The sequence below is a fragment of the Berghia stephanieae genome, chromosome 5, assembly GCF_034508935.2.
Source record: "Berghia stephanieae isolate SIO BIC M18660-M18661 chromosome 5, UCSD_Bste_1.3, whole genome shotgun sequence".
NCBI classification, from domain to species: domain Eukaryota; kingdom Metazoa; phylum Mollusca; class Gastropoda; order Nudibranchia; family Aeolidiidae; genus Berghia; species Berghia stephanieae.
The window spans coordinates 80,428,438-80,449,942 of NC_088364.1; the positions used below are offsets into that span (position 1 = coordinate 80,428,438).

General features: G+C 39.1%; 2 protein-coding genes across 2 annotated transcripts in view; both read left to right on the forward strand.

The window, feature by feature from the left end:
• Positions 1–1,891: 1,891 nt before the first annotated feature.
• On the forward strand, positions 1,892–9,318 carry LOC144973686 (uncharacterized). Its single transcript, XM_078916473.1, has 4 exons — positions 1,892–2,003; positions 4,723–4,981; positions 7,313–7,659; positions 9,110–9,318. Exons 2-4 carry the CDS (start codon positions 4,794–4,796, stop codon positions 9,130–9,132), a joined length of 558 nt encoding a protein of 185 aa, XP_078772599.1. The 5' UTR covers positions 1,892–2,003; positions 4,723–4,793; the 3' UTR covers positions 9,133–9,318.
• A 2,318-nt stretch (positions 9,319–11,636) lies between these two features.
• Positions 11,637–21,505, forward strand: part of LOC144974025 (C-type mannose receptor 2-like) — a 31,231-nt gene continuing 21,362 nt past the window's right edge. Inside the window, exons 1-6 of the mRNA XM_078916915.1 lie at positions 11,637–11,714; positions 12,074–12,222; positions 13,582–13,640; positions 15,713–15,889; positions 18,018–18,100; positions 21,131–21,278. Coding sequence (XP_078773041.1) covers positions 11,637–11,714; positions 12,074–12,222; positions 13,582–13,640; positions 15,713–15,889; positions 18,018–18,100; positions 21,131–21,278 — 694 coding nt within the window. The remainder of the gene's footprint in view (positions 11,715–12,073; positions 12,223–13,581; positions 13,641–15,712; positions 15,890–18,017; positions 18,101–21,130; positions 21,279–21,505) is intronic.

A 21,505-nucleotide genomic window follows, 5' to 3' on the forward strand; every position in this document is an offset into this window, starting at 1 on the left:
TCACATTGTCTAAGTCCATTACTATTACAAATCGTCCATTTCATCATCCAATGAGAAATCTTAGTCCCCGAGCCAAACCGGTGGCCTGCGCGTCCTTGTCCCAACCCGTCTCGATCCGCCAACTTTTCCAATTTCATCTTCTGGCTCTGCTCTACATGGATTCACTCGAAACATGTGCTCTCTCTACATTTTCCTCACCGCCTTCTTCCTCCAGTCTCTGAATTTCACCTTCTCTTTCCCCATCGTCACTTTCCTCCAATCTCTGAATATCAAACGCCCAGTGTGGCCTGGTGATGTTCTACACATTATTGTCTTCGCTTTCTGCTTCAACGACACTCCGTATATCCAACACGTGTCGTGGTATACCATCAACATCAACATTGTTTATCGAATTCACTGCAGTCACAGTACCTTTTTCCCACTTTGATGTACATCTGGCATGAGGCGGTTTCATCCAAACTCTCTTACCAACCTTGATTCTTCCACTAATTCTTTCACTGTCATTACTAGGATGAGCTTCATTCTCGGCGGTCTGATTATCTCTCCACTCGTACTTATAGATCGCACGAGACGGCACAGTCTCCCCATCTATGCCGTGCCTGGGTGTAGAATTATACCAATAAACAGCCTCCATGGGTGAAATGTTTGCCCTTTCTGCCAACGTCTTAATTGTTCGATGATGTCTTTCTACAATCCCATTGCCACTTAGTCGGTAGGCAGCCCTGAATGTTGCCTTCACTCTCCACCTTTCGAGTAACCGGCACATACAATCTTACCGAAATACAGTCTCATTGTCCATTAGAATTTCGTTCACAGCCCCCATCTCAAGAAACAATTGATTTAATGTTGCAGTAACAAATTCCACCGTTTCACGTGTCAGTATCCTCCAGATGGAAAATATTTCCGGGCCGCGATTAACTATGGACAAGTACGGAATTTGGCGGTAATGAGTCACATCAATCGTCAACCTTTCCCAATTATCAAAACTGTTAACAAAACACAACTTCACCAATCTATCCAACCCTTCGCCATTAAATCCAGCCAACCCACCAAGCCTCCTCAACTCCGTGCAAAACAAAACACATCAACTTGTTCACCCATCCATCTCTTTTCCATCATCTTTATATGCGCCACAAACGGCCCGTCGGCAGACGCCTCGATCAAATGCCATTCAATGTCTCCCGCCTTCGACTGCTGTACCTCATCTAACTGCAAAATACAACGCCAATGCATCCCCCTCCAGATACAACGGTAAGAAATTTTCAAACTACGTTATGCCTTTCAACTTTGCTACCAGTCTCAGCTTCTTTATCCAGGCAATGATGTCACCCGCACCAGAAAACGACCGAATCACTTCATTTACATGTGCTGCTGCCATAATCGTATAATTTAATAAAAATAAAGTTCTGCCGAAATAGCGTGTGATTTAATCTACGCGAAACAACAATCAAATATCAATATCCATCCTTCCTGCCGGATTTTTCACTTGACAACACAATTATATCTTTTCTGTTTAAATATCGTTTTTACACCCTTTAGCACAGAGTTCCAAAATTACTAGCACTTCAATTAACAAATCACAGGCTATTTAACCCTCCGTGCGATGTTGTTAATGTAGTTTATTTAGCCCTGGTCAACACGTCATGAAGAGGTTTCCTCCAACTTTCTTTAAAGTGGGAATTTGGAATTATCTAAAAGCGTGACCATCACAAAGGTAGGGATATCCTCTATAAGCATAACATTAATAGTAAATAAAATCGAGAGTAATCTTATCGATAAAATTTAACTGATTAAATTAGAATTCAAAATTTTAAAAAATCATCGCAATAAATTGAATGCGCAGTGATGGGTGTGTACTTTGAAAATTATGATCGACAGTAACTAAATGGAATAATAAATGAACACGGTTGGAAACATTGCTTCTAACAATCGCCTTGTATCTTGATCTTTGGAGACATTTCATTCTTGGTGTTTTGCAAAGTAGTGCAATCTACAAAAGGAAGGTTGGTTATTATGATATTCTTCTTCTTGCTGCTAAAATATGTCAGTAGTATTACAATTATTGTCTGGACCTACTCTTACATTCTTTTATCATTGCAATTGTTCTCGCATTATAATATGCCTCACCATGCTGGTCTTAGCACTTCAACGGCATGATACACGGGGGGAGGGGGGGGGGGGGTGACATATCCTTACATTCTACTATAAGAGGTGTATTGACAAGCTTTCAACCCGTAAAACAATTAACTACAATACCTACCCACCAGGCCCTTGATGTTATAGATATTATATAGTGTGCCAAGCATCCCTTCATCTGGAGGGCGCTGGGCGCATACCAAAGATTCAGCCCTAACACAGTACACGAACAATGCAATAATACACATAATTAAAGGAAGGCTTGTCTGAATAAAAATGTCTTCAATCCTCTCTTAAAATCATCTAATGAAGACGACGAACCTTGAGGATTGGTCAAAAACTTGGTAAATGTTATGAAATTATAGGTTGGTTTGAAAAAAGCTGACACAACTGCTGGGAGTGTCCGTTAAAAAAGGCACATTCATTGCACACCTTGGGTCTCATTGAAGTGGTGCGCAGTAAAATTTGATGTTCATTCATTTCCTTTTAATCGTTTTTTTTTTTTAAACGGCAAAGTTAAGCATTTAATGATGTCTCCAATCTATGCCCGATCAGCGCAGAGAAGGAACGGACCTTAGGACTTCTTCAAAGTGGAATGGTATACGGGAGGTTGTCCAGTAGATTGCTGTAACTCATTCAGTCGGTCAGAGACTTTGAGATTGTTTTGCAACGACCGGAAATGCATAAGATTAGATGCGCTCGGCAGACCAGGAATCACTGACCAAAGAGATGACAGGATAGTTGTTATTTCTGCTTCAAGGAGCAAAACAGCTTCAGCATTATTCGACAGCAGCTACAAGTTGCCACCAACGTCAACTTCCTAATTCAATCTCACGGCATCTTAGCGAGCAAAACCTCAGACCACGTCGTCCAGCTGGTACAATGTCATCCTGCGATACAAGTGATTAGACCTAATGCTGTCCTGCTTTTTTCAAGATGACTTATCGTGCAAGTGTGGTCAACGAGTACTCGGATGCTCAAAAAGTCACCCACATGGACTGGCAGGCAAAATCTCTAATCTTAACCCTATTAAATATATGTAGGATATACTTGGTTGTCATGCTCAAGACAACCACCCAGTAGTAGTAATAGTAGTAGTAGTAGTAGTAGTAGTAGTAGTAGTAGTAGTAGTAGTAGTAGTAGTAGTAGTAGTAGTGGTAGTAGTGGTAGTAGTGGTAGTAGTAGTAGTAGTGGTAGTAGTAGTAGTAGTAGTAGTAGTAGTAGTAGTAGTGGTAGTAGTAGTAGTAGTAGTAGTAGTAGTAGTAGTAGTAGTAGTAGTGGTGGTAGTAGTAGTAGTAGTAGTAGTAGTAGTAGTAGTAGTAGTAGTAGTAGCAGAGTAGTAGTAGTAGTATAGTAGTAGTAGTAGTAGTAGTAGTAGTAGCAGTAGTAGTAGTAGTAGTAGTAGTAGTAGTAGTAGCGTATGGCTACACTTCCAAATTCATTTCGTCAACCCAGCTTGGAAAGTCCTCCTCCGCCCTAAGAACCGTTTCATAGCCACCTTCAAGTTTAGTTACTGGACAGTGGAGGACGATTTGATCGCTGGTACCAAGAACTGCCTGACATTTCCGGCAGGCATCACTGTTCCCAAGTTTCCATCTGCACATATTTGATGCAGTTTTACCATGTTCTGTTAAAATGCGATTTGAGGAAACCCAGTATTTCCTGGCATTGTAGAAAGCAGGCAATACCATTACCACCCAGTACCTGGACGCGTGTCCCAGTTCGTCACCACCTTGCAGCAAGAGTGGCAGGCGATCCCTCAAATCAATGTGGACATTGTCAGGTCAATGAAGTAGCGATGTATTTCCTGCATCAACACAAAAACCAATATTAATTGACGAGATGCAAAAATCAGCATCCAATGATTTTGAAAAATTGGGGATAGGTTGCACTGCACTAGGGTTGTAAATAAAGTTTGATTTACCTATTCTAAACACCATCTCAAATCATTGTCAAATTGACAGGGTTTCGTTCAGAATTAACGATTTTTATTTCCTTTCTTTGTTTTGTATTTTTGAATGATGTTAAAACAAGAAGTGGCCCTTTCCATATGCTGACCAGTGCATTGATAGGCTTAAAGGAATTGAATAAGTTAATAAGATACGTTTTTCAGTGTGTTCATTCATAAAGACATGGCCTTTATAAAAATACATCTGCAAGAATTTCATATTTTCAGACAGCTGAATTTTATGACAAAGTGTTCAGTACATACCGGTCAGCTATAATTATCGGCCTCTAAATTCTAAGCATTCTTTATAATAATATTGTAACACAAGAGATTTACATTTACATGACATTTTATGATTTCAGAAAATCTCTTTTGCCTCACCATTCCCCATACTCAATTATCTTTACAATATGATATGTCTAGAAACAAGTTACTATTTCATAGAATATAAGCCGCCTGTGGCTATAACCATGTTACGTATTCACACTTGAGTCCGGGATAATAGATTTAAAAATCTGTCCCTGTGGGATTTTTGAGCATTGAAAATTACAAATTGTGTATCCAAAAAATAACAAATGTTGTACAAAGAAACGACAAAGGTTTTGCAATCCATTTTAGATCAACATTATCCTCTACAGATTGCAGACTGAGCATCACAGAAAAGCCAAAGTTTAAGGCCAATCGTGTCGAACATCATCAAATAAAAAACATGGCCCACCGACTTCCCGCCGCAGGTAAAAGGTCAGACCCCTCGGACATTTTCAGGTTCTACCATGTCATTGGCCAAGAGAGTTTGGGACCAAAATGTGGAAGAAAAAGTCAACCAGCCCCCAAGTGTGTGATGAGGCCAAAGTTTAATTGCAAGACGGCATGTCCAATGTTCAGTAGTAAACCTGAGTAAGTCTCCGCCTTATATTATAATTATAATCGTCTTCAATACGATCACAACGATGTAAATAATATTGGTTACAATGAAGCCCCATTAAGCCGATTTAAAAAGCCCAATCAAAAAACAAAACTCTATATGTCGCATAGAATTAAACATTGGGTAAATTCCTTGATGTGTCGTCAAATGTTTGTTATTTTAACTCACTCAACCCTAACACCGACTATATCCGTACTATACTCGGGGTTACTTTTACCCCATGCCTATTTAGAACTTTTTTTTGGGAGACATATGATAGGCGTAGTATCAAAGCTAATGTTCTTAATTTTTACATATTAATGGTATTTGAATAAAACAATCTATACACATGCGCATTTTTAATACATTTTTTTTCTAATTTTGAAAAAGTAGCAAAAATCTATAGGATTGAGTGAGTTAAAAATGATATTGTAAACAAACTCTCGACCACTGATTAGACTTGATTCCAGATAAATGCTTCTATCATTGACAGTTTGAAAATTCGTGCTTCATGAATCAATCATGCCATAACATTCCACCTGTCCAACTTGTACCCGTTTTGATAGCGAGCCCGAAACTGCAGAGCATCTAGTTGAACGGTGTGTTATGACGAAGCTTCCGGGCGGGTTTGCGATGATGCAAGTAAAGATGGTGCGGTAAAGAATTTGCTGATTTGGTCGATCGTCATAACATAGTAGTGTGAGAACCATTAGAAGCTGTTGCCATAATACTGACTAACCTTTTGACTGAAATTGATATCGGCAATGAAAATAGATAACTATGAATGTTTATATAGCGCACTACCATATTCAACGCGCTTCACTTTATTTCATTTATCATTCCCCCAGTAGGTTCTTATATTAAAATGAGAGAAATTCTCACGTCTTTTTTTTAACTAGTTAAATGCGTACAAAGGATAACTCGTATCTAAAACTTTGGCCAAAAAACTCGTCTTTCAAATATCGATCGATTTAAATAACCCTAATCTGGGCAAAAACTCTCAAACCTAGGACTTCGCGAAGTCCTAGGTTTGAGAGTTTTTGCCAGTTTGAGGGTAATTTGAATCGATCTATATTTAAGTTTTTGGCCAAATTTTTGAATAATATGTTTTTTTTTCTAAGAGAGCGTCTATTGACTAGTTAATTGTATAAATCGTTGGTTCTATGGTACAGTGAGTGGAATAGCATTGAATGATACACAGTGAATGCTAAAAAAAAAAAAAAACAGTAAAAATCGAATTTTATGTAAAGCAATATTCACTCAATTTGCATTCGATTAGCGCTTATACAATTTGTTTTTGACAGACACTGCTATCGGTCACGTACTAGTTTTACTCTGGAGTGCGATGAGAGAATGCGATAATAAAGCATTTCCAAAGGACTCAACTTTGCGCCGCCCAGAGTGGGACACGAACTGGTGTTTACCGGTCCAAGGGCTATTGTCATACCACAAGGCGGTAAAACCGCGCATGTTATTGATTAAATTTAAATTGAGCTATTTATATAGCGCAATATTCACTAAACGTGCTCAAAACTCTTTACAAGGGGTTCCCGGCCAACAGCAACACTTAACATTTAGGACGGGACATGACACCTGTAAGGTGATATTACAATTTTTCGGACAGAGACAAAGCTGTTAACGACCAGGTACTCATTTTACACCTGAGTACGGTGAGAGAATGTGAGTAAAGAGCCTTTTCCAAGGACTAAATTATGCCCTGATCGAGGCTCGAACCCAGGCCTTTCCCATCCGAAAGCGAGTGTCATACCACTAGACCAAATAGCCGCATATTGATTAAACCCATGCCAAAGCCGGTTAAGACAAAACAAGCGGATAATGAATGCTATGCAATTCAAAGGTAGTACACAATAGATTTTTGGTTATTTTTGGCATTCGACATTATCTCCATTGTGTGTTCATTCTAATTGTTTTCTACTACACATGCAACTACCAAGGTTTTTGAAGGTTGTGTCTGGCGGAAAATGGCCTATGATATACTTACTTACTTACTGCCTTTCGCCCACTTAATGTTCAGACTGGGATGTCTCGGCGCTTTTGGAGTGATTCTTTCCATTGAGCACTGATTTCCGCCAGATATTTTGGGGCGGCAATGTCTTCAAGGCCCTTTATGTCACAATCCGACAATCTGTGTATAAATTATATAAAATCTATTATGAGATAAGAACTTCTATTTGGTAAAAACATTTTTTTAAACCCCAAAGAACTAAAAACACACAATTCAAAAAGAAAAACAGAACAGAAAAAATAACAGAAAACAGAAAAGAGCAAATTATATTAATTTAGAGATTCCGTCTCACCGACAGGCCAATCCCGGCGTGCAGCAACAACCGTAGATGCACAATAACAGTCCCACCATTGTGCCAGCGAGCACAACCACAACCACCTCCACCACCACCACCATTCCTACCCACAGCATGTCGCGAATTCGCTGGCCGTACGTTTGCCTGCTGGCCAGTCCCAAATCCGCAAACAGTTATATGTCCGATGCCATGCGATATGATGGAGAAGCAGTGTCAGATGCGTCAACAACAACAACAACCATGTCAACAAAAGAAACCACCACAGCAATCAAAGAGGATACAGACTTGCCCGTGCCCGTGCCCGACCAAAAACTCCGACTATAAAATGGAATGCGTTTGCAAAATAACCGGTGAGTTTTGAAAATTTATTTAACAAGTATTTTGTATACGTGTATAAAATAACAGAGAAAGAGCATAAAATCGCACAACACGTTGTTATTTTGAACATAATTAGATTTGACATAAAATCAATCAATGGTAAAAAAAAAAAAAAAAGAAAAGAAGAATCTCCTTGTATTTATTGAGAGTAGGAGCGACCGGTCTATGTCCGACCAAGTTTCTAATCTTTGTAAATTCTTGAATTATCAACTTAAAAGAATTTCCGTAAGTCCCTAACTCTTGATGCAACGAGAATATTGACGGATTCTATCTGGACTATATTTCTACCATTACTTGTGATAACATTTTCCAAACTCCAGATAATTTAAAAGAGTGCCGCAAGATTGGTAACCAAACAAAAAAAAAAGACTTGCGCATTCTCTTCCTTAAATGAATGAAATTTCACTGGCTCTCAGTTGAAGAACGTTTTTTAAATTTAAAATTGCCATATTGTGTTGTAAAATGTGTAACATACGAAGCGCCATATTGCATTCGAAAATTAAATGTTTCAGTACTCAAAAACCGTTGAGGTCACTCCGAATCTTAAATCTGTACCAATAAACCACGATTGAAAACGTAAATAATAATATTGGAGAAAAATTATTTAATGATTCAGGGTATAAAGTTTGGAATTCTCTCCCCAAAACTGTAAGAAGTCCACTTAACATTAACATTTTAAAATCTAGATTGAAACACTATTTATTATTTTATGAGAAAAATATTGCACAGAGCCTCATAGTGTATTGTATTATCTCGGTTTTGTTTCTATGAGTGCCAATTGATGGCATGCGTTATTAGAATGTTGTCGCAAATGTTTTATTTGATGTCATAGTGCTATCATTGTGAAGCGAATGTAGTAGTAGTCATGGTTATACGCTGTAGAAATGGTATGCTATCCTCCTCTCCTCCTCCTCCTCCTCCTCCTCCTCCTCCTCATCGTCATCATCATCATCATCGTCATTATCATCATCACCACCACCACCACTACTACTACTACTACTACTACTACTACTACTACTACTACTACTACTACTACTACTACTACTACTACTACGACTACTACTACTACTACCGTTACTCCTTTAACTATTGCTACTAATATCATTATTCTTATCTTAGTCATCATCATCATCATCATCATCATCATCATCATCATCATCATCATCATCATCATCATCATCATCATCATCATCATCATCATCCTAATCATCATCAACAACAACATATTAAATAACATCCCCAATATTAGATATATTTTACATTGCTCAATCTGTTCTTACTTATTATAGAGGTCGCTGGTTTTCAGCCATTCCCTTTCACTTCAAAAATCAGTCTTTACGTTTTATTATCAATTCCAATCAACTAGTTGTGTGCGGGTGATTTGACATCATTTCTTTACAACTATTTTACTTCATTCTCCAGAAATTCCCCGATATCCATGCTAGTGACAGTGAGCATTACTTTGAATGATATTCACGTCCAACTCCAACACAAGGCACTCCACTCCATCCCTGACTTCTTCACGAAGGGCCGATACTCAGTTTAAATCTCGAGTCGCGTCGATTTTATGGAGAGGATCACCACTCTTAACCAGTTTACTGCCGTACTACCCTGGAAAGATAAATTACGATGTATCTAAAAATTTGGCCAGAAAACTCATCCTTCAAACATCGATCGATTTAACCCTCTCCTTACCACCCATAGGAAAATCGTCACATTTGTTAGGATGCAACCAACAACTTTCTTATTCTGATTTCATTTTCATAACTATAGTTACAGTTATAGTCATAAAAACTACTAATGTGTTGCAGGACTCATTTTTCTGAACAAAATATAGAATATACTCGATACTATGCTGTTTGAAAAATCGATTTTTGTGTTGGGTGAGTTTGAAGTTGCGGGTAAAATTCTGAAAATGGATGGTAGGGAGAGAGTTAAATGACCCTCGTCTTGGCAAAAACTATCAAACCTGGGATTTCCGTGACATTTTAGGTTTGAGCGTTTTTTCCAAGATAAAGGTCATTTAATTCGATCGATATTTGTCGACCGAGTTTTCTGGCCAAATTTTATAAAAAGCGGGTTTTTTTTCTCCAAAGTGAGGCAATTAGCAGGTTAATGAATCCGAGGATATTATGATCATAAAATCACCGATTACCACTTGACAATGTTTCTCTTATCCAACAATAATATTGGAATCGAAAAAAAATATAATAAAAACGTGTATGTTACACAGAAAACGAGCCAATAATATATTATTTATGTCTTATCGAGATATACTCATTGAAAACTTATGGGATAACTTGGTTCTGAATCAATACGTGGGGAGCCAAAAAACTGAAGCACACACACACACACACACACACACACACACACACACACATATATATATATAAATATATATATATATATATATATATATATATATATATATATATATATATATTGAATCGTGTTGGATACAAATATGGTTCGAATAGTGCTCGACATGTAGCAAAGGAGCGAATTATTATTTTAATATTTACCACAATGCTGGAGTCAGTCTACATCGATGTTTCAGGCCTTTTCAGCCATCGTCAGGACTGTGTGCCCAGGCAACAACACACAACAAACCAAACTTGTAACACACAGTCCTGTGTTTTCAAACAACAACACACAACAAACCAAACTTGTAACACACAGTCCTGACGATGACTGAAACATCGATGTAGACTGACTCCAACATTGTGGTAAATATTGAAATAATATATATATATATATATATATATATATATATATATATATATATATATATATATATATATATATATATGAATATTGTCAAATATTATTCCCTTTATTGATCACATTGGGAAAAGTTGGCTTTAGGGTCTATTGCAAGGAAAGACTAGCATATTCTGGGCGTCAGCCATAGTGCAGCGCCACAAATGATCTTGGGCGAAATGACTTGCTCAAAGCACACATCGCAGCGGGTGATCGAACTCCCTACCTTTCGGGTCCGAATCAAAGATCGCTTCATCAGTGGGGACTTTCCACCTGTCCAATATGCGACACCGCAGAGCATCTAGTTGAACGGCGTGTTGTGACGAAGCTTCCGTGAGGTTTGTGACGGTGTACAAGTGAGGTAAAGGATTTGCTGATTGGGTCGATCGTCATAACACAGTAGTGTGAGCATCATTAGAAGCTACTGCCCCGCTAAGCCCCGCTTCCCCATAAAAGTATATCCTTTACACATATTATGTGATGTAAAATATTAATCAGAAGGTGAGCAATGAGAAGATGCATGCCAACTCTATCATGCGTACAGCCTTTGTGCGGCTATGTGATCATGTGGTATGACACTCGCTTTCGGATCGGAAGGTTGTGGGTTCGAGCCTCATTCGGTGCATAGTTGAGTCCTTGGAAAAAGGCTCTTTACTCACATTCTCTCACCGTATTCAAATGTAAAATGAGTACCTGGCCGTTTACAGCGTGGTCTCTGTCCGAAAAAATTGTAATATCGCCTAACAGGCGTCATGTCCCGTCCTACATGTTAAGTGTCGCAGTTGTCCAGGGACTCGTTGTACAGCACTTTGAGCACGTTTAGTGGATATTGCGCTCTCTCTCTCTCTCTCTCTCTCTCTCTCTCTCTCTCTCTCTCTATATATATATATATATATATATATATATATATATATATATATATATATATATGTATATAAACGCTCAATTAATGAGTGTCATGCAACAAAACTGGGACTACTACAAAGGAATGGGCATCGTGTTAAAAAGTATGTACCTATTATTCTTTTTTCACAACTGAAAGACACGTCATCTGGTAATAAAAACAAAACAACTGATCAATGCAACAGAAAAACAAAACAAACAATCAACAACAATCATAACAATAGACAACGTAAGCGTACAAAGAACAAAGAGATTGAATGTGTTCAACGTGCGGTTATTTTCAGGTATGGTAAACCACCATTGCTGCAATGGACAGATGCCTACTCTTGAACCAAGGCAAACTGTGACCCTTCGCCTCAAAAGGGTATTAAGTCGGATTGGTTAAGACGTTGAAAATTGAATTTACAGCCAGAAATATCAGACTTATGTTGAGTTTGTACAATTTATTGAGGAGAATGGATACCATATTTTAGGGTGATAATGCCAACAATTTATATTTGTTGACCAGTTTTACATTTAATTCGCCTTTTAAGCATAATATGGTTCGTTCCGACATAATACCGTTTTGAGACGATGGGTCACAAAATAAACTCCATTATAGCGAAGTTAAAAACAAGCCCATAATTGCATTCGGTGGTCAGACCTGCTAATGATGTGTGCATGCAGGATGATGTGCCTGATTTACTAGCGTCTGTGCTCGTTAGTTTTCCCACGACTTGACAGGCGTCTATACGTGTAACCGTTGTATCTACGCGTTATCGGCATGTTCGAAATTGGCCCGATGATTTAATGTTCCATTATGCGTTACTTAAGATGACGCACTTTCGTAAACACATTTTTCTTTCTGGAGATTCAAATAGCTCGGCTGCACCGTGAGTTCTAGTTCTAATTATAAATGGATTACATTACATTTCTATTTAATTCTTAATTCAATTGTATTGTAAGAATAAATTGCAATATTCCTCGTTGTTGACAAGAATACTGGGTAATGTAAATGTTGCTGCTCGAAGCTCGAATAAATAAATAACAATGGGAAATTGAATGTAAACTTCTATTTAATATAGAAAAACAGATAAAATGGACCTTTCGGGTTTCCCCTTTATCAACAAAACAGGATGAGTATTCATTCACCCTGTTTTGTTGAAAAAGGGGAAACCCGAAACGTCTATTTTATTTGTTTTCGTATATTAAATTGAAGCTCACATTCAATTTCACATTGTTATTTATGTTGTTGAAAACGATTTTTAACAGGCAGGTTGTATTACAGTGGCTGGAGATAAACATGTCTGGAGATGGTAAATGAAATGATGGTCACAGGTCCTAGTCCAATTATCTATTTTGTATATTAAAATTATTTTGCCTTTTGCGCCAAGACATCATAAGATATCGTCGCCTAGGCATTCCACGAAGGAATAGAGATAACTCATCAAACAAGATGTCTGATGTCAACAGGAATCACCCATGCTGTCCAAGTGAGCAAATTGGGGGTTAATAATCTTGCTGAAGGAAAAAAACGAAAGTGCCTGAAGCGGTGCTCGAACCCGGGTCATCCGGGTCACAGTGCAATGCCTTAACCACTCGGCCACTTCGCCCCCATATTTTGTATATAGCTGTTAAATAAATGGGAAATACAGTATCTGGATCATTTTATGACCATGGTAAATGAGTTTTGCGCGGAAAATCATTATAATATTATAACTTATGTTTTCCCCGACCAAAATATTTGGCGTGATCAATCATTATTGACAGTTAAGCGCAATCTTTTGAGCTTTGAGCTTTGAGCTTGAGCTTTTTTATATATATAATTATATATATATATATATATATATATATATATATATATATATATATATATATATATATATAGAGAGAGAGAGAGAGAGAGAGAGAGAGAGAGAGAGAGAGAGAGAAAGCAATATCCACCAAACTTGCTCAAAGCGCTTTAAGGGGTCCCTGACCAACAGCAACACGTGACATGTAGAACGAGATATCACGCCTGTTAGGCGATATATCCATTTTTTTTCCGACAGAGACAACGCTGTTAAAGGCCAGATACTCATTTTACACCTGAGTACGGTGAGAGAATGTGAGTAAAGGAGCCTTTTCCAAGGACTCAACTATGCGCCGAGCGAGACTCGAACCCAGGACTTTTCCACCAATCCGAAAGCGAGTGTCATACCACAAGACCACATAGCCGCACATAGCGTAATCTTTTCATTCGTTTATTCCAGGGGAACAATGTTTCTCATCACAACCCTTACGATCCTAGCTCTTTTTCCTCCTTCAAACGGTAAGGCAATACAGCTTATTCGTTTATGCCAATAAACCATCAGATTATTATTATTATTATTATTATTATTATTATTATTATTATTATTATTATTATTATTATTATTATTATTATTATATTATTATTATTGTTATCATTATTGTTATTATTATTATTATCATTATTATCATTATTATTATTATTATTATCATTATTATTATTATTATTATTATTATTATTATTATTATTATTATTATTATTATTATTATTATTATTATCATTATTATAATAATAATTATTATTAAAATTATTTTATTATTATTATTATTATTATTATTATTATTATTATTATTATTATTATTATTATTATTATTATTATTGTTATTATTATTATTATTATTATTATTATTATTATTATTATTATTATTATTATTATTATTATTATCATTATCATTATTATTATTATTATTATTATTATTATTATTATTATTATTATTTGGTAAAGCGCATTCCATTCAATTCTAAACTCACGGACTATGTTAACTTTTTGAGATTTGTTTTTATACAGAGCAATATCCACTAAACATGCTCAAAGCGCTTTACACGGGGTCCCTGACCAACAGCAACGATTTAATAACATGTAGGACGGGACATGACGCCTGTTAGACGATATTACAATTTTTTTTCGGAAAGAGACAACGCTGTTAGCGGCCAGGTACTCCTTTTACCCCTGAGTATGGCGAGAGAATGTGAATAAAGAGCCTTTTCCAAGGACTCAACTATGCGCCGAGCGAGACTCGAACCCTGATATGCCTAAAGCACCCGACCACCTCAAGGCGGTGATCCATTAGAGGCTGCTGCCATTGACTAAGTGTCTGGATGATAGATTATTGTCCACGTTACAGAAACCTGGTTAAGCTCCAATTCCTTTGCTCTAATATGTGTCCGATCGTCTCAAAACGGTATTATGTCGGCATGAACAATGCGCGAACAATCGAATGTTTAGTCCAGATTATTAAATTTTAAAAAATAATAAATTGAGCTTTTATACAGTGCAATATCCACTAAATGTGCTTAAAGCGCTTTGCAAAGGGGTTCCTGGCCAACAGCAACATTTAACATTTAGGACGGGACATGACGCCTGCTAGGCGATGCTACCTTTTTTTTTCGGACAGAGACAACGCTGTAAACGGCCATTTTACACCTGAGCACGGTGAGAGAATGTGATTAAGGAGTCTTTTCCAAGGACTCAACTCTGCGCCGAGCGAGGCTCGAACCCAGGACCTTCCGATCCGAAAGCGAGTGTCATACCACTAGACCACATAGCCGCATTTGGTTGAAATTAACAAGTAAGCTTTATCAAAATGCACGACTACCATTATGAAATCGTTTTGTGTTGAAATTGGGGATTTCAATGATTTTGACTTTACATCGAATTTCCAGCATAAAGTTCTCTCCGATAAAATTCCGTTTCTATACGGTTGGTCAAATGTGACCCATCGTCTCAAAACGGTATTATGTCGGAACGAATCTATGTTTAAAAGCCGAAATAAATGTAAAACTGGTCAACAATATAAATTGTTGGCATTAGCAACCTAAAATATGGTATCCATTCTACTCAATAAATTGTACAAACTCAACACAAGTCTGATATTTCTGGCTATAAATTCAATTTTCAACATCTTAACCAATCCGACTTAATACCGTTTTGAGGCGAAGGGTCACATTTTTATACGGTTTGTCAAATAGTCTACAATGTATTTCCTTTCTTCAATGGGCGTGATCTATATTCCCTTTCCATGTGCTCGAGGTCATTAGTCACATGCAAGGTGTGCTCAAAATGACCCACATAATGAAAAGTATTCACAGCTTTTGAAATATCTAACATCACGATTGGTCATTTTGTTCAGCTTGACACACGGGTATGTTTACACATTTCATAAACAAAGCAGCGTGTTTATTACATTTGTTAAGAAATATCCAATTGTTGGACATCATTAAATCATGTGATTGATGACTCGATTGGACGAAAACATGAATATAGATCGCTCCCATTATTACCTAAACTATCTATTCAATCGTTCCTGCCATAGTTGCTGCATGGTGTGTCGACGGGTTCAGCGACACGGTCGATGACATTTGTGTAAAGGTGATAGAGAACCCTCTGACGTGGCCGGAAGCACGGACCTATTGTCAGGATACTTATGCTCAACACAATGCCGACTTGGCTCAGTTTGTAACTGTGGAGGGTGAAAACAACGTCACATTACGTAATTCAACATCATCATCATCATCGTCATCATCGTCGTCGTCGTCATCATCATCATCATCGTCGTCGTCATCGTCGTCATCATCATCATCATCACCATCATCATCATCATCATCATCATCATCATCATCATCATCATCGTCATCATCATCATCATCATCATCATCATCATCATCATCATCATCAGCTCATCATCAACAACAACATCATCATCATCGTCATCATCAACAACAACATCATCATCATCATCATCATCATCGTCAACGTCGTCGTCGTCGTCATCATCATCATCATCGTCAACGTCGTCGTCATCATCGTCATCATCGTCGTCGTCGTCATCATCATCATCATCATCGTCATCGTCGTCGTCGTCGTCATCATCATCATCATCGTCAACGTCGTCATCATCATCATCATCATCATCGTCATCATCATTATCATCATCATCATCGTCGTCATCACATCATCATCATCATCATCATCATCATCAGCGTCATCATCTTCGACAAAAGCAAAAATACAATCACAATTTTAAGCATTCTCTGGCACCAAAATGAGATACATTTTTCAAAGAAAATAAATCAAGTATTTAATCTATTATTTAAAAAAAAGGTTTTGGGGATCAACATTGTTCCGAACATCCAATGTAATATTTCCGCCATAGAGCACGGAATTACTGGAAAATCTTTTTTTTTTTTTTACAGACTGATATACGAGTAAGTTGCAAACCTTCTTTTATATTTCAGGCTAATTCTACCATCCGTTGACTCAAATTAATACAAATAAAATCTGATAGGTCGTATCTAATACTCAGTCCTTTCTGATGTTTGATTTCATTGCGAGTACATTTTATTCTAAGCAATTCAAACATATTCACAGCAAAAATTGATGACGTAATTATAATTTTAAATCTTTCTTGATACTATCAAGTAATAATAATCTAATCGGTGATTAAGGGCTAATCTTCTGTCTTATATAACGATGTCTCTGTTAAAAATAAAAGGTCAGGTTGATTTTGTGATAAAATGACGCGTATTTCCTCTGTTTTATTCTGCACCGAACTGATATTTGTGTCCATTTTTTTTTTTAATTGGTAGAGATGGTGTTCGGTGTCGTTTCTGAATTTCGTTTAGGCGAATTGCAATAATACGGATCGACAGAGTTAAAAACAGTCAATGATGAGGTTTAACAATGAGAAGTATTTACAGTGATGAGATTGGGTGAGGGGCGAGGAAGTTGGGGGACGACGGGGTGGTCTATGTCCATTCACACCAGTCAACGGTCTTTGATTTTTTACCACTCCTCCCGCTGACGACTGTTTGGCGATTTGGTTCTAAAATTAGATGATGAGAGCAATTCGCCAAGTATGTGGGGACTTTCCACCTGTCCTACATGTCCCCGATGTGGGCAGGAAGCCGAAACGGCAGAGCATCTAGTTGAACGGTGTGTAGTGACGATGCTACCGGGCGGGTTCGCGACGGTGCACGAATGCGGACCGGACTTTGCTATTGGGTCGATCGTCATAACATAGTAGTGTGAGAATCATAAGAGGCTGCTGCTGCCAAGTATGAAAGTTAAAAATGTTACTAGAAATAGAATGTTAAAAGTGGATGTAAACAAATATGCACGGTGAACACTTGTAGAAAAAATTAAAATCCAAAAATTTGAAGAAAATAAAAGAAAAACATTTGAAATCGTTGATGACATTTGATAAAAGTTATATCACAGTAAAGCCAATATTATTGTCACGAGTAAAATGATATAAAATTCCGTTTAAGAAAAAGACAATTGATCTTTTAAAAATCCTAAATTCGAAGAACACAAACAAAACGTCTGCCTGCTAAGATAATATCAATCCTTTTAAATGTCTGCTTTATTTGTCCTTTATTTATTAACTATTTATTTCTTATCTTATCTTACTAAAGGCTTCATACAGAAATTATCCTTTACATGCCTTATACAATAGTTATAATTACAGAATCTCATATAGCTTGCATTGTATCATTCACAGACAGTTTTACACAACTTTGAATGTCAGGAAAAATGTATAAATACGGCATTTATTTCATCTATTTTTTATTGATTAAAGAGGAGTCAAATTATTTTTGCTTCTAAATGTGTTCTGCCAGAATCTATCCCAGGAAATGTTTGGATCGGCGCGAATGACCGGCAAAATGAAGGAACATACGTGTGGCTAGATAATACAGACGAGGTAATTCTTCATCTACTTACACATCCTCCTCCTCCTCCTCCTCCTCCTCCTCCTCATCCCCCTCCTCCTCCTCCTCCTCCTCCTCCTCCTCCTCCTCCTTCTCCTCCTCCTTCTCCTCCTCCTTCTCCTCTTCCTCCTCCGCCTCCTCCTCCTCCTACTCCTTCTCCTCCTCCTCCCTCTCCTCCTCCTCCTCCTCCCCCTCCTCCTCCTCCTCCTCCTTCTCCTCCTCCTCCTCCTCCTCCTCCTCCTTATCCTCCTCCTCCTCCTCCTTCTCCTCCTTCTCCTCCTCCTCCTCCTCCTCCTACTCCTCCTCCTACTCCTACTTCTACTCCTTCTCCTCCTCCTCCTTCTCCTCCTCCTCCTCCTCTCCTACTACTCCTTCTCCTCCTCCTCCTCCTCTCCTATTACTCCTTCTCCTCCTCCTCCTCCTCCTCTCCTACTACTCCTTCTCCTCCTCCTCCTCCTCTCCTACTCCTCCTTCTCCTCCTCCTCCTACTCCTTCTCCTCCTCCCCCTCCTCCTCCTCCTCCTTCTCCTCCTCCTCCTTCTCCTCCTCTTCCTACTACTCATCCTCCTCCTACTCCTCCTCCTACTTCTCCTTCTCCTCCTCCTCCTCCTCCTCCTCCTCCTCCTCTCCTACTCCTCCTTCTCCTCCTCCTCCTACTCCTTCTCCTCCTCCTCATCTTCCTCATCCTCCTCCTCCTCCTCCTCCTCCTTTCCTACTCCTCCTTCTCCTCCTCCTCCTTCTCCTTCTCCTCCTCCTCATCTTCCTCATCCTCCTCATCCTCTTCCTCCTCATCCTCTTCCTCCTCCTCCTCCTCCTCGTCCTACTCCTCCTCCTCCTCCTACTCCTCCTCCTCCTCCTGCTCCTACTCCGTCTCCTCCTCCTTCTCCTCCTTCTCCTCCTTCTCCTTCTCCTCCTCCTCCTTCTCCTACTCCTCCTCCTCCTCCTCCTCCTCCATCCCCTCCTCCTTCTCCTCCTCCTCCTTCTCCTACTCCTCCTCCTCCTCCTCCTCCATCTCCTCCTCCTTCTCCTTATCCTCCTCCTTCTCCTCCTCCTACTACTCCTTCTCCTCCTCCTCCTCCTCCTCCTCCTCCTCTCCTACTCCTCCTTCTCCTCCTCCTCCTACTCCTTCTCCTCCTCCTCATCTTCCTCATCCTCCTCATCCTCTTCCTCCTCATCCTCTTCCTCCTCCTACTCCTCCTCGCCCTACTCCTCCTCCTCCTTCTCCTCCTACTCCTCCTCCTCCTCCTGCTCCTACTCCGTCTCCTCCTCCTTCTCCTCCTTCTCCTCCTTCTCCTTCTCCTCCTCCTCCTTCTCCTACTCCTCCTCCTCCTCCTCCTCCTCCATCCCCTCCTCCTTTCCTTCTCCTCCTCCTCCTTCTCCTACTCCTCCTCCTCCTCCTCCTCCATCTCCTCCTCCTTCTCCTTATCCTCCTCCTTCTCCTCCTCCTCCTCCTTCTCCTCCTCCTCATCCTCCTCCTCCTCCTCCTCCTCCTCCTACTCCGTCTCCTCCTCCTCCTCCTCTCCTACTACTCCTTCTCCTCCTCCTCCTCCTCCTCCTCCTCCTCCTCCTCCTCTCCTACTCCTCCTTCTCCTCCTCCTCCTACTCCTTCTCCTCCTCCTCATCCTCCTCATTCTCTTCCTCCTCCTCCTCCTCCTCCTCCTCGTCCTACTCCGTCTCCTCCTCCTCATCCTCCTCTCCTACTACTACTTCTCCTCCTCCTCCTCTCCTACTCCTCCTTCTCCTCCTCTCCTACTCCTTCTCCTCCTCCTCATCCTCCTCATCCTCCTCATCCTCTTCCTCTTCCTCCTCCTCCTACTCCTCCTCCTCCATATCCATAACCATATCAATATCCAATATGATATACCCATAATGCAAATTTAACGTCGAGCTCTACCCAGGTTTGGGAGTTTTTGCCATTATGAGGTCATTTAAATCGATCGATATTTGAAGGACGAGTTTTCTGGTCAAATGTTTAAATAAGTGTTTTTCCAGAGTACGAGAGTTAACTGGTAAATGTTTAGGAAATCGGGCTGTTCTCTAATGAAGGCACCCAGTCGTTACATCCATCCAGTATCCCTCTTTTCTCAATAGGCACCATTGCCTTTAGAATGTAAATGTTGCTGCTCGAAGCTCGAAGAAATAAATAACAATGTGAAATTGAATGTAAGCTTCAATTTAATTACGAAAACAGATGAAATTGACGTTTTGGGTTTCCCCTTTATCAACAAAACAGGATGAATGAAACACTAAAGTGAATGAGATAATGTGGTAGTGGCGCTGTTACTTGTTTTGTTGATAAAGGGCAAACCCGAAATGCCCATTTTACCTGTTTTCGTAATTAAATTGAAGCTTACATTCAACTTCACGTTGTTATTCATTGCCTTTATAGGAGTTCAAGAAAAACTTTTTTCTCGCATGCTTCCAGTTTTACTGAAAATAAATTTTGACGCGCAATGATATATCTTTACCACAAAGATCATTTTTAAGATTTAGATAATTTTATGTCCGTTAAAATTTTCACTCGTTGGCACAAAAATGACACAACTTGGTGAGAAATAATAGGTTTGAAATAATTGGAGGATTAAAATAAAATAAAAAATTATCGAACTCCGCGTTTTAAATTTCGAACTAGTTCCCAACGCGCGCTCGTAATGTCGCGCAACGGTACTTAGAGGCTCGATTAAACTGCCAAATATAGGGGTTAAAGAATTTATATTGTTTTATATTTTAACTCTCTCCTTACCACCTATTGGAAAATCGTCACATTTGTTACGATGCAACTGTCACTTTTCTCATCCAGATTTCATTTCTTTTTGCTATAGCTATAAAAACTTGACATTCTGTAATAGAATTCATTTTGTCCAACAGGATTGTGTATAGAATGTGTTTGTTGCTATTCTGTTTGAATAAGAAATGTCTGTTTTTGTGTTCGGTAGGTGTGAAATTTTAGGGAAAATTCTGAAAATGGCTGGTATGGAGAGGGTTAAATTGTGTACTTATCGTCATTCTATTTGATTTTCCCAGACAAGTTACACTAACTGGGGTAACGGTCAACCGACCAATTCACCAAATTTCAACTGTGTTGGGCTTCGATCATCTCAAGCTAATGGCAGTTGGTCAGAGATGTATTGTGGACTCGCTCTCCCCTTCATTTGTAGTTACGTTCCATCAGGTAATAAATAATGTTACACATAATATTATATCACCATCATTTTAAAGCTACATGATATTATGTTGAGACGGAAGTGTTGCGATACGGTCATTGGCGCCAACACAACCCCCCCCCCCCCCCCCCCCCCCCCCCCCCCCCCCCCCCTCTCGTCAACCCATGGTACAGTAGTGATAAGGGAAACAACCCAAATATTCCCTCTACTAACCCTGAGAAAAAATAGAACTTTA

Coding starts and splice junctions, on each gene's coding strand:
- LOC144973686 (XM_078916473.1), top strand. CDS start 4,794: ATGGCCCACCGACTTCCCGCCGCAGGTAAAAGGTCAGACCCCTCGGAC. Junction 4,982..7,312: donor ATGTTCAGTAGTAAACCTGA/GTAAGTCTCCGC, acceptor TCTCACCGACAG/GCCAATCCCGGCGTGCAGCA. Junction 7,660..9,109: donor ATGCGTTTGCAAAATAACCG/GTGAGTTTTGAA, acceptor TTCATTCTCCAG/AAATTCCCCGATATCCATGC.